A 13371-nucleotide genomic window follows, 5' to 3' on the forward strand; every position below is an offset into this window, starting at 1 on the left:
AAAAAAAAAAAAAAAAAAGTAGACTGAGACCTGGAGAATGAGTGGAAATTAACCAGAGCAGGAGGAAGCTTCCAGGCTGGGGGAGGGGCATACGCAAAGACTCAGTAGAGGGGACTGGGGGAGAGAAAAGAAGAGAGGAAGAGGAGGGAGAAGAAAGAGGAGAAGGGAAGGAGGTAGAGGAGGAAGTGGTTGAGGAGGAGGTCTGGGAGGAGGAAGGAGGAGGAAGAAGATGATGAACGAGGAGGAGGGAGATTGGGGAGGAGAAGAAGAGGAAGTAGGAGAAGGAGGAGAAGGAAGAGAGAGCATTTTGGGGAGAGGAGGGCAGGGTGCAGTGAAACCAAAACACTGAGCAACAGTCAGTGGAGTGGACCTGGGGTCAAGCGCTGACTCAGCTCTTCACTCAGAAGCGACTTCTCTCCAAACCTCAGTTTCTTCATCTGTTAAACAGGGATGATCACATCTATCGAAAAGCTGTCTTCAGGATGCTGTGAAATGACGCACACACAGTAAAGGCACCGTGAATGTGAGTTGCTCTTTTTTATTATTATTGGTTATTGTGAAAAAAAAATGGTTGATCTGTTAATAATATACCCGTGGCCTAGCAAAAGTATGAAAAAATAACTCGAGTTGACAAACATTTTCTTAAAGTGCCAGATAAAATATTTTGAGTTCTGTTGTAGCTTCTCAATCCATCTGTTGCAGCTTCTCAAACCTTCTGTTGCCGTGTAAAAGCATCCATAGACAATGCATTAAAAAATGAGCATGCGGCCAGGTGTGGTGGTTCACGCCTGACATCCCAACACTTTGGGAGGCTGAGGAGGGCAGATTGCTTGAATCTAGGAGTTCAAGACCAGTCTGGGCAACATGGTGAAACTCTATCTCTAAAAAAAAATACAAAAAATTAGCGGGCCATGGTGGCATGCACCTGTAGTCCCAGCTACTTGGGGGGCTGAGACAAGAGGATCCCCTGAGCCAGGGGAGATTGAGGCTGCAGTGAGCCCTTATCACACCACTGCACTCCAGCCTGTCTCAAAAAAAAAAAGGTGGGGGACATGGCTGTGTTCTAATTAGATTACAAGCTGGGCACAGTGCCTCATGTCTGTAATCCCAGCACTTTGGGAGGCTGAGGCGGGAGAATTTGTTTGAGGTCAGGAGTTCAAGACTAGCCTGGGCAACACAGTAAGATCCCACTTCTACAGAAAAAAAGAATTTGCCAGGTGTGATGGCACAGCTACTGAGGAGGCTGAGGTGGGAGGATCCCTTGAGCCTGGGATGTTGAGGCTGCAGTGAGCTTTGACTGTGCCTCTGCAGCCCAGCCTGGGCAACAGAGTGAGCCCCTGTCTTAAAAAAAAATTTTTTTTTTTTTTTTTTTTTTTTGAGACGGAGTTTCGCTCTTGTTGCCCAGGCTGGAGTGCAATGGCGCGATCTCGGCTCACCGCAACCTCCGCCTCCTGGGTTCAGGCAATTCTCCTGCCTCAGCCTCCTGAGTAGCTGGGACTACAGGCATGCGCCACCATGCCCAGCTAATTTTTTTGTAGTTTTAGTAGAGACGGGGCTTCACTATGTTGACCAGGATGGTCTCGATCTCTTGACCTCGTGATCCACCCGCCTCGGCCTCCCAAAGTGCTGGGATTACAGGCTTGAGCCACCGCGCCCGGCTAAAAATTGTTTTAAAGAAAACAAAAGATTTTACATTTCCACAAACATTTTATATTTTTACAAAAAGAGAGAGAGAAATGACTGCCTCTCGCAACTCACATGGATTACCACTGGCTCCGACTACTTGTTGGTCCATCCACATTTCCAGAATTCTGTGGGTGCCTGAAGGGCCAAAAGGACTCCGACAGGCAGCATATGGGGCATGGAACTAGATGGGCTCTCGACAACTAGCAAGAGATACTTAAGGCGGTGAAGAGGGGCTATTGGGCTCACAGCTGGTCGTGCACGGTAATGCATGCACCTAGTTAAAATTTAATTTAGGCTGGGCATGGTGGCTCACGCCTGTAATCCCAGCACTTTGGGAGGCCGAGGTGGGCAGATCACTTGAGGTCAGGAGTTTGAGACCAGCCCAGCCAACATCATGATGCAATCCCATCTCTTCTAAAATACAAAAATTAGCCAGGCATGGTGGCAGACACCTGTAATCACAGCTACTCAGGCAGCTGAGGCACGATAATTGCTTGAACCCAGGAGGCAGAGGTTGCAGTGAGCCGAGATCACACCACTACACTCCAGCTTAGACAATAGAGCAAGACTCAGTCCCAAATTAATTAATTAATTAAAATAAGTCTATGGACAAAAGTCAAGCTGGATGTGGTATTTCATGCCTATAACCCCAGCCTTTTGGGAGTTTGAGGCAGGAGGATCATTTGAGCCTAAGAGTTTGAGATCAGCTTGAGCAGCATAGTGAGACCCCATCTCTACAAAAAATAAACATAGCTGGGCATGGTGGCCCGTGCCTGTGGTCCCAGCTATTCAGGAGGCTGAAGGATCACTTGCACCTGAAGTTCGAGGCGGTAGTGAGCTATGATGGTGCCACTGCATTCCAGCCTGGGTGACAGAGAGAGACTGTGTCTCAAAAAGAAAGAAAAAAGCAAGTCTCCGTTGACCACTGACCCTTAATCACCCAGTCCTCCCCAGAGGCCATTTTTATTTTTTTAATTTTTAATTTTTTTGAGACACAGTTTCACTCTGCTGCCCAGGCTGGAGTGCAGTGGTACGATCACAGCTCACTGCAACCTTGACCTCCCAGGCTCAGGAGGTCTTCTCACCTCAGCCCCTGGACTAGCTGGGACTACATATTCACCCAACCATGTCTATCTAATTTTTGTTTTTTGTTTCTATTGAGATGGGGTTTCACTATGTTGCCCAGGCCAGTGTCAAACTTCTGGGTTCAAGTGACCTTCCTGTTTTGACCTCATAAAGTGTGGGGATTATAGGCGTGAGCCACTGTGCCTGGCTACAAGTTATTTCTTTTTTTTTTTGAGACAGAGTTTCGCTCTTGTTGCCCAGACTGGAGTGTAATGATGAGATCTCGGCTCACTGCAACCTGCACTGTCCAGGTTCAAGTGATTCTCCTGCCTCAGCCTCCTGGGTAGCTGAGATTACAGGCATGTGCCACCACACCTGGCTAATTTTGTATTTTTAGTAGAGATGGGGTTTCTCCATGTTGGCCAGGCTGGTCTTGAACTCCTGACCTCAAGTTATCCACTCACCTTGGCTTCTCAACGTGCCGGGATTACAGGCATGAGCCACTGCGCCCAGCCTGCAAGTTCTTACTTCAGTTGGGCAAACATCTAATTTTGGGATTACTGGGTCAAGTGTGCGTATGATTTAAGCAATTGGCAAACTGCTTTCCAAAGTGAATACACCACTTTGTCTTTCCATCAGCAATGTATGTATGTTTGCCAACAGTATTATCAGTAGTCTTTATTTTAGACTTTCTGAAAGGTATGCACATTTTTTTCTACTATCAACAGTGAATGAATACTCTTATACGTATATACTTTATAAGTAGGTGTGATTTTATCTGTAAGAAACATTCTTAGAACTAGAATTGATGAGTCAAAGGGTGTGAAAGTCTGAATAGATATTGACAAACTGCCTTCTGGATGGCGGTGTTAATTGCCTACCTACCAACTATGTATGGCCTGTTTCAACATATCCCCAGCAATTCAGTGTGTTAATGTCAGTGCATGTTTTTAATGTATATATATACGTATTTATTTTTTTCAGAGATGGGGTCTTACTCTGTTGCCCAGGCTGGAGTCCACTGATATAGTCATAGCTCTCTGTAGCCTTGAACTCCTGGGCTCAAGCAACCCGCCACCATGGTGGCACATACTATAGGCATGTCCCACCATGCCCGGCTACTATTTTTTTTTTAAAGACATGGGTTCTCACGCCTGTAATCCCAGCACTTTGGGAGGCCGAGGCAGGTGGATCACGAGGTCAAGAGATCGAGACTATCCTGGTCAACATGGTGTAACCCCGTCTCTGCTAAAAATACACAAAATTAGCTGGGCATGGTGGCGCGTGCCTGTAATCCCAGCTACTCAGGAGGCTGAGGCAGGAGAATTGCCTGAACCCAGGAGGCGGAGGTTGCGGTGAGCCAAAATTGACCCATTGCAAACAAAAAGGGGAAAAAAGAGCAAAAATCTGAATAAAAAAAAAAAAAAAAAAAGAAGATATGGGTTCTTGGAGCCGGGCAAGGTAACTCATGCCTGTAATCCCAGCACTTTGGGAGGCCAAGGCGGTCAGATCGCCTTGGGCCAGGAGTTCGAGATAAACCTGGCCAACATGGCAAGACCCCACCTCTACTAAAAATGCAGACATTAGCCAGATGTGGTGGTGCACACCTGTAATCCCAGCTACTCAGGAGGCTGAGGCAGGAGAATCACTTGAACCTGGGAGGAAGAGGTTGCAGTGAGCCAAGACTGCGCCACTGCACTCCCGCCTGAGTGACATGGTGAGATTCTGTCTTTAAAAAAAAAAAAAAGACATGGTTCTTGATTTCTTGGTTAGGCTGGTCTCAAACTCCTGGCTTAAAGTGATCCTCTCGCCTCAGCTTCTTGAAGTGCTGGGATTACAGGCATGAGCCGATGTGCCTGGCCATTAGTACATGATTTTGTTTGTTTCTTCGTTTCTTTGTTTGTGAGACAGAGCCTTTCTCTATCACCCAGGTTGGAGTGCCTGGCACATTCTCAGCTCACTGAAACCTCTGCCTCTTGGGTCCAAGTGATTCTCATGCCACAGCTTCTCAAGTAGCTGGGATTACAGGTGTGTGCCACCACACCCAACTAAATTTTTGTACTTTTAGTAGAGAGGGGGTTTCGCTATGTTGACAAAGCTAGTCTTGAACTCCTGGCCTCCAGGAATCTGCCTGCCTTGGCCTCCCAAAGTGCTGGGATGACAGGCATGAGCCACCACATCCAGGCAGTACATGTTTTTAAATACAATTTTTCTTGATACAACTGCATGTATCTATCTCATAGAGTTATTAGTGAATACTTAATGTCAAGCTTTTAGAGCAGTCCTTGCCATACAGACAGTAGCAATGAATGTTAGTTGCTGTATGATTACCACTGCCAGTCAGTTCAATCACATTATTATTTGCCTGTCTCTCCGAGTTCCTCATCAATACTTTCAGGAGCTGTTTGGGGATAAGATCTCTCAAACTGTGTTTTTTTTCTGCTTGCACAGCAACACACCAATAATCAACACAGAAGACTTCTGTGGACCCCAAAAAAATGTGGGGGGGAATTCCCCCCACCAGCAAACATACAATCAGTTTTTTTGTTTTAAGATGGAGCCTCACTCTGTCGCCCAGATCATGATCTCTGCTCACTGCAACCGCAGCCTCCCAGTAGCTGGGATTACAGGTGCATGCGATTCTTCTGCCTCAGCCTCCTGAGTAGCTGGGATTACAGGTGCATGCCACCATGCCCGGCTATTTTCTTGTATTTCTAGCGGAGACAGGGTTTCACACCATGTGGCAGGCTGGTCTCGAACTCCTGACGTCAAGTGATCCTCCCACCTCTGCCTCCCAAAATGCTGGGATTGCAGGCTTAAGCCATCTTGCCTGGCCAGCAAGCAATCAGATCTGCATTTGACACCAGCTGGGTGTCCTTCAATTTAACTGTCATCTACCTGAAAATAGTGTCAGATCCACAGGGTGAGGACTCAGTCCCCAAAACTGCCCTTCTTCAGACACCAGTCACAAGTCTGGGTCTCTGAAACTTCTAATGGACCGCCTTCAAGTTGGGGCTCCCATGATCCCCACTTTGGGTTCCATTAATTTGCTGGAGCAGCTCACAGAACTCAGGAGACACTTTTGTTTATACAGATGAGGAGACACATAGGGTAAGGTATAGGGAGAGGGTCCCGGAGCTTCCATGCCATCACTGAATGCACCACCCTTCAAGAACCTCCATGTGTTCTGTTACCCAGAAGTTCTCCCAACGCAGTTCTCTTGGGTTTTTATGGGACACTGTATTACATAGGTGTGATTGACCACCGTGTAGAAATGTGATTGGACAGGCTGGGGGCAGTGGCTCACACTCATAATCCCAGCACTTTGGGAGGCTGAGGCCAGTGGATTACCTGAGATCAGGCATTTGAGACCAGCCTGGCCAAAATGGCAAAATCCCGTCTCTACTAAAAATACAAAAATTGGGCCGGACACGGTGGCTCATGTCCATGCAGTAATCCCAGCACTTTGGGAAGCCGAGGCGGCTGGATCAAGAGATCAGGAGATCGAGACTATCCTGGCTAACATGGTGAAACTCTGGCTCTACTAAAAATACAAAAAATTAGCCATGCATAGTGGTACTCGCCTACAGTCCCAGTTACTACTTGGGAGGCTGAGGCAGGAGAATCGCTTGAACTTGGGAGGCAGAGGTTGCAGTGAGCTGAGATCGAGACACTGTACTCCAGCCTGGGCGACAGAGCGAGACTCTATCTCTAAACCAAACCAAACAAAACAAAAAACAAAAAAAAATTAGCGAGGCCTGGAGGTGCGCACCTGTAATCCCAGGTACTTGGGAGGCTGAAACAGGAGAACTGCTTGAACCCAGGAGGCAGAGGTAGCAGTGAGCCGAGATCACACCACTGCACTCCATCTGGGCAGAGCAAGACTCCATCTCAATCTCAAGAAAAAAAAAGAAAGAAAGAAATGCGATTAGACAGAAATTGCCTGATCTAAACCCAGCAAAATCTGTCTGCTCAGACTTTTCTTGGCCTCTCTGTGCAGCGTTTCTTTTGTGAGGGTAGGGGGCAGAACCCTCTCTTGAATGAGGGTCTTTTGAGCCACAATCAGAAGAGAGGCCTGCTTGGGGCAGGCAAGAGTTGGACAGCAGAAGATCAGAGGGGGATTCTGTTTCCTGAGGCCAAAAGTGCCTCAACATTATAATGAGGACAATGGAAGTTACATGCCAGGAATCCTGCAGACGAAAACCAATATCTATATCATAACTCCACAGGAGTGCTTTTTTTCTGAGGGGCTTAAAAATTCCACCTATGGAATTTAGTTAATCCCCGTAAATCTCTTGAAATGCTGGTCAGGAATTCAGTCACTGTGGTTTTACAGAGCAGAGAGGCAAGATAAGAACTTTTCTTTTCTTTTTTTTTTTTCTTCAGGCATTTGGGTTTAAGATAGGACATTTTCAAGGTTACAAAACAGATATTCGGCCCATCATCAAAAATTAATCCAATCAAACATTAATCTAGTTTGGAACAGGAAGAGATACCTCTGGGTTACAATCACTTTAAAGCTTTTTTGATGGCTGATCACTAGGAAATGCATCAGGTACCAGCATACACGTGTACCTGAAATGAAAGTTCCAGAAAACCGTACTCCTATGTTTTCTATTTGTTACATTCCATTTCACTGAAAATGTACTCATGGGCATCTACTAATAAATAGATTTCAAAACCTACTATTCAGTTAGCCAGGAGTTTAAAGAGCATTATTCTAGAATCTAGGTCCAGATGCTCTGCTCGCCTCCACCCCATTTTTTTAAGTCTCAAAAAAAAGAAAGAAAGAAAGAAGAAAGAGAAGAGAAGAGAAGAAAAGCAAAGAAATAAAAGAAAAAGAAAAGAAAAGCATCTCCTCTTGCCATCAGGCTGGAATGCAATGGCATGGTCATGGCTCATTGTAGCCGCAACCTGCTGGGCACAAGCAATCCTCTTGCCTCAGCCTCCCGAGTAGCTGGGACTACAGGCACACATGCCAGGCTAATTTTTTATTTTGTTTGTTTGCTCATTTTTAAAGACAGGTTCTCCCTATGCTGCCCAGGCTGTTTCCCCTCCCTTTAAAAAAGGTAGTTGACAATTATTGATTGTATATTTCAAATAACTAGAATACTTGTAATGTTCCCAACACAAAGAATGTTTGGGGTTATGCTTATCCCAATTGCCTTGACTTGATAATTACACATTGTATATATGTATCAAAATATCACACGTCTCCCCAAAATATGTATAATTGTGATATATCAATTTTTTTTGCTTTCTCTCTCTCTCTTTTTTTTTTGAGACAGGGACTCACTGTCGCCCAGAATCAAGTACAATTAGCCCTCCCAGGCTCAAGCGATCCTCCTGAGTAGCTGGGACCCAGGCTCAAACGATCCTCCTGAGTAGCTGGGACCACAGGCATGCACCATCCTACCTGGTTGATTTTTTTTGTATTTATTTTGGAGCGATGGGTCTCATGTTGCCTGGGCTGGTCTAGAACTCTTGAGCTCAAGCAATCCTCCCTCTTTGGCCTCTTGAGTAACTGGGACTACAGGCATGCACTACCATGCCCAGCTGATTTTTTGTATTTATTTTGGAAAGATGGGGTCTTGCGTTGCGCAAGCTGATCTCAAACTCCTGAGCTCAAACAATCCTCCCTCCTCGGCCTCCCAAAGTGCTGTGATTACAGGGATGAGCCACTGCACCCAGCCAATTTTTAAAAGCAATAGGCATGGAACCAAAAGTATGATGGAAGTTCCTGGGAAAGGGGTTTCCTTGATCTTAGGTGTACTTTTTTTTTTTTAAGACAGACTCTCGCTCTGTCACTCAGGCTGGAGTGCAAGGGGGCGATCTCAGCTCACTGCAACCTCTGCCTCTCAGGTTCAAGCTATTCTTGTGCCTCAGCCTCCCCAGTAGTTGGGATTACAGGCACCTGCTACCATGCCCTGCTAATTTATTATTTTTTATTTTATTTTATTTTATTTTTGAGACGGAGTTTCCCTCTTGTTACCCAGGCTGGAGTGCAATGGCGCGATCTCGGCTCACCGCAACCTCCGCCTCCTGGGTTCAGGCAATTCTCCTGCCTCAGCCTCCTGGGTAGCTGGGATTACAGGCACGCGCCACCATGCCCAGCTAATTTTGTGTATTTTTAGTAGAGACGGGGTTTCACCATGTTGACCAGGATGGTCTCGATCTCTTGACCTCGTGATCCACCCTCCTCGGCCTCCAAAAGTGCTGGGATAACAGGCGTGAGCCACCGCGCCCGGCCTTTAATTTCTATTTTTAGTATAGACAGGGTTTCACCAGGCTGGCCAGGCTGGTCTCGACCTCCTTACCTCAGCCTGCCGCCTCAGCATCCCAAAGTGCTTGGATTCCAGGTGTGAGCCACCGTGCCCGGCCACTCTTAGGTGTACTTCTAATTGATGCTTCTTATTTAGACAAGTATTTGGATCTCCCTGGCTATACAACTGGAATTATGCAACCTCACACTCAGTTTAGGGTACATTATTCCCGTGTTCCTTTTTCTTTATTTCCATGGGATGTTAGAGCTTCTTCCTTCATCAGTTAATTCCACAAAAAGCTCCTGGACTCCTTATGTGCACTGTGTAAGTGGGAGTGGAAGAGAGCAGGCCCGTGATCTTGGCTAAGTCTCTTCAGCTATGGAGGACTGTTTTCTTCTCTGTAAAAGGGACCTGATCATAAGGAAATAATGTGCCAAGGCGTCATAGTAAGTGCTTAATACTGTGGTTCTCCAGATGTGATCCCCAGACCAGCAGCACCATTACCACATGGGAACTCTATAGAAATGCAGATTCTAGGGCCTCACCCCAGATTTACAGAATCAGAAATTCCAGGGGGCGGGGGGACCCAGCAAGCAATCTGTTTAAACAAGTCTTCCAGGTGATGCGCATTCATGCTCAAGTTTGAGAACCGCAGGTTTAATAGGTGGTAACTATTAGCAGTTAGTACTTGAGGCTACAGAGACAATACAAAGCTCAGCTGGCTAAACTTAAGCACTAAAGTATCAGCAGCACCCACAGCTAAAAGGCCACAACTGCCTCACTCCCGGACTTCCCTTTTTCACTCAGCAGGACACTCCGAGAGCGCTCGCTGATTGGTGGAGTCTCTGGTCGACATTTACCACCCACCCAACCGCGGAGAGCGTAAACTGAGAGGGGCGGGACTAGGCGGGGCCATAGCTGTGCGCCTATTGGCTACAGACCACGCCGCGGAGTGAGTGGGGCGGAGCTGCGCGTGCGCAGGGCCGAGGCGCGCCCCTGGCGGCCGTTGAAAAATGGCGACTGTCGCGGAGTTGAAGGCTGGTGAGTGCCAGCGAGGAGGCCTCCGCGTGGGAAGCGTCGAGCCTTCGTTTTGTGGAAAGGATAGGACGGGAGGGGAGCGCGCGGAACCCAAGGGTTGGCTTTTTCAGGGGTCATTCTTCGTTGTGAGGGCCTTTGGGGAGCGGCCGGCTGCTGTCTTGGTCCCTGCTCGAGTTCTCAGGGGGAAGAGGCTGTCTGCTGGCGAGTTTTAAGCCAGTTTGGCAGCACAGGAGGAGTCGCATAATCTGCTGGCGTCTAAGAAGCCTACAGGGCTGCACCTTGGGCCCCTGGCGCATCTTCTTGTAACCTGCCGGGGGCTGGAGGGCTTGGACCAGGCTTGGCACTCAGGGCTAATGACTACAATTCCCACAACCCCTATGGGTTAGGCACTGCCCTAAACAATTTGCTTGGAGCAGTTGTAAGGATTTCTTTGGATCCTTACAATAACCTGTGAAGTAGCCCTCCCCTCCCCGCCTTTTCTTTTTTCTTTATTTCTTTTTTATTTTTATTTTTTCGAAGAGAGAGTCTCTTTCTGCCACCCAGGTTGGAGTGCAGTGGCGCGATCACAGCTCACTGCAGCCTCGAACTCCATGATGCCAGCGATCCTCCCATTTCAGCTTCCGGAGCAGGTGGGAATACAGGCGCTCCTCACGTTGCCTGGCTAATTTTTCTGTTTTTTGTAGACACGGGGTCTTGCTGTGTTGCCCAGCCTGGTCTTGAACTCCTGGTCTCAAGCGATCCTCACTCCTTGGACCCCTCAAAGTGCTAGGATTACAGGCGTGAGCATCTGGCCCCTTTTTCATCGGGAGAAACTAGAGGCAAAAAGTTTGCTGGCCTGGCCATTCTCCTGTCTTTTCAGGAAGATACTCTAAGCTACTTAAGTGCGATTCATGAATGACATTTGTACACTTTACTTTGAAGCAGATGTCCAGACAAGAAATAGTAATAATAGTTATCATTGAGCCTCATGTGTCAGGCACTACTCAGCCCTTGTGTTACCTAATTGTTTCCATGTAACAACCCTATGCCCATTTCATAGATTGGGAAACTGAGGTGCTGAGAGGTGAAATAGCCCAAAATGATTTTGCTAGAAAGAGACAGAGCATGGGAACCTAGTTGTGTTGCACCAGTGTGTCCAGCCTTAAACACTGAGCAATACTGCTGTCCAGTAAATAAAAACAGTTCCAGTTTGCAGGGAAGTCAGGATTTAAACCAGGAATTCTTAGAGATTTTAGAGAGGAGGCAAGTATAAAAGTATGTGTTTGGGGCCCAGGGCTGGTGAACAGTCATAAAACAGGTATGCCTCTGGCCACAAGAACAATCTGTAGACTCTGTTCCCAGGGAAATACACATCACATGTAATATTGCATACAGTTTCAGAGGTTTTAAAGGTACACTTGGAATGGGCCAAGCACAGTGGCTCATGCCTGTAATCCTAACACTTAGGGAGGGTCGCTTGAGCCCAGGAGTTTAGGATCAGCCTACGTAATATAGTGAGATCCCATCTTTACCGCCTCCCCCTCCCACCCGCCAAAAAAAAAGAGCTGGGCATAGTGGCCTGTGCCTGTAGTCCCAGCTACTCCAGAGGCTGAGACACGAGATGGCATGACCCTTGGAGGTAGAGGTGACAGTGAGGTACACTGATGCCACTGCATTTCAGCCTGGGCAACAAAATGAGACCTTGTCTCAGTAAATAAAAATTAAAATTAAAAAAAAAAAAGATACTCTTGAAATATAAGCAAGGTTAAGAACTTTCTGAAGAAGTTTTGATGGCCCAGGTATCTAAGCATAAATAATAGAGGGAAGGGTAAAATGATATGGACCTCCGGAAGAAACCCAGTGAAAACTTGTTTGCCAGCCAGTTGTCTTACATTTTATGGGCTTTTACCATTTTTTTTTGTTTGTTTTTGAGATGGAGTCTTGCTGTGTCACCAGGCTGGAATGCAGTGGCACAATCTTGGCTCACTACAATCTCCGCCTGCTGAGTTCAAGAGATTCTCCTGCCTCAGCCTCCCAAGTAGCTGGGATTACAGGCCTCCACCACCACACCCAGCTAATTTTTGTATTTTTAGTAGAGACAGGTTTCACCATGTTGTCCAGGATGGTCTTCATCTCCTGGCCTTGTGATCTGCCCACCGTGGCCTCCCAAAGTGCTGGGATTACAGGCATGAGCCACTGTGCCCATTTTCCTCTTTATTTGGTTCTGTTTCTGAGAGGTAGAGCGAATTATGTTGGAGAAGGCAACTGAGGCATGGGCTGGTAATCTACCACTGAGGTGCTGATGAGGCATGCTGGGTTTCCTCACTCTGCTGTTATTAATTCTCATTTCTCTGGCCAGTTCAAGGTTGTACTGTTTGTAATACAGAGTAATTGGGACAGGATCCTTGCCAGTGACACAAATCTCTCCATCTAATTTCCAAAGATGGAATTAGAGAATAGGGGTTCAGTTCTGATCTTAAGAGTACAATAAGGCTGTACCTTCCTTTTATGGGCCTGTTACAAAATCTGATCGGGTGATAACTGTACTTAACCTGTCTCCAAGAAAGTTGAAGGGATGCTTTAAAAATGAGGGGAAAGAAAGGTCAAAAGTCAGTAAAGATTGTATCTCTTTAGTCTTAGGATCCAGGATTATTGTTGATGTTATTTTTTGCAGCTTAAAAATATATTATGTCCATACTGACTTGAATAAGCTCCTGGGCTGTCTTTATGGATTTTTGTTACTGTGGTGTACTTATCTGGTGCCTTTGATAGGGCGCAGAACAGTATTAAACTACAGTGATTTCCCAGTGGTGTCCAGCACTGTATTATAATGCTCCTAGGTGACACCTGGTGAGCTCTTGCTGTGTTCTAGGCTCTGTGGAAGAGTTATATTGATTGTCTGAAGTTGTTTAGCCAGTAGGAACTGTTGGAAAATAGAAAGTTCCAGACCACTACACAGGATGGTGCCAATTCAGTCCTAAGATCCCCATTATCTATGCTAAGTATGTACAGCCAAATCCGATGATCAGAACTGCTTTGTCATGGTGACTCTGGCCACTCAATAAGTTACATTCTGTGTGTACATCCCTGACTCATTAAGACGGCATTGATATAATCACATCCTAGATTTCCATTCAGGCTTAAAATTTCAGAATTCTGCTGTTCTGAGGAAATAACTCATAGTTGCCTTTAAAACAACAACGGAAAACCCAAAACACCTTTTCACTCCCTAAAGTGTTCTGGATATAAAAGGTTTTTATACAGTAACCCAACAGACTACTTTTATGGAATGTAGTTGCTTGCTTGCTTTCTCTGTCTCTCTCTGTCTCTCTCTCTCTCT

At 46.4% G+C, this 13371-nt stretch overlaps 1 protein-coding gene across 3 annotated transcripts in view; it reads left to right on the forward strand.

The window, feature by feature from the left end:
• The first annotated feature begins 9951 nt into the window (after positions 1 to 9951).
• Positions 9952 to 13371, forward strand: part of CEP20 (centrosomal protein 20) — a 24064-nt gene continuing 20644 nt past the window's right edge. For 2 of the 3 annotated variants that reach the window (XM_017533153.2, XM_017533159.2), the window contains exon 1: positions 9952 to 10055. In XM_017533153.2, coding sequence (XP_017388642.1) covers positions 10028 to 10055 — 28 coding nt within the window. In that variant the 5' untranslated portion in view covers positions 9952 to 10027. The remainder of the gene's footprint in view (positions 10056 to 13371) is intronic. The other variant, XM_037740130.1, reaches the window with a different exon arrangement.

The sequence above is a fragment of the Cebus imitator genome, unplaced genomic scaffold, assembly GCF_001604975.1.
Source record: "Cebus imitator isolate Cc_AM_T3 unplaced genomic scaffold, Cebus_imitator-1.0 Scaffold4, whole genome shotgun sequence".
In the NCBI taxonomy this organism is placed as follows: Eukaryota; Metazoa; Chordata; class Mammalia; order Primates; family Cebidae; genus Cebus; species Cebus imitator.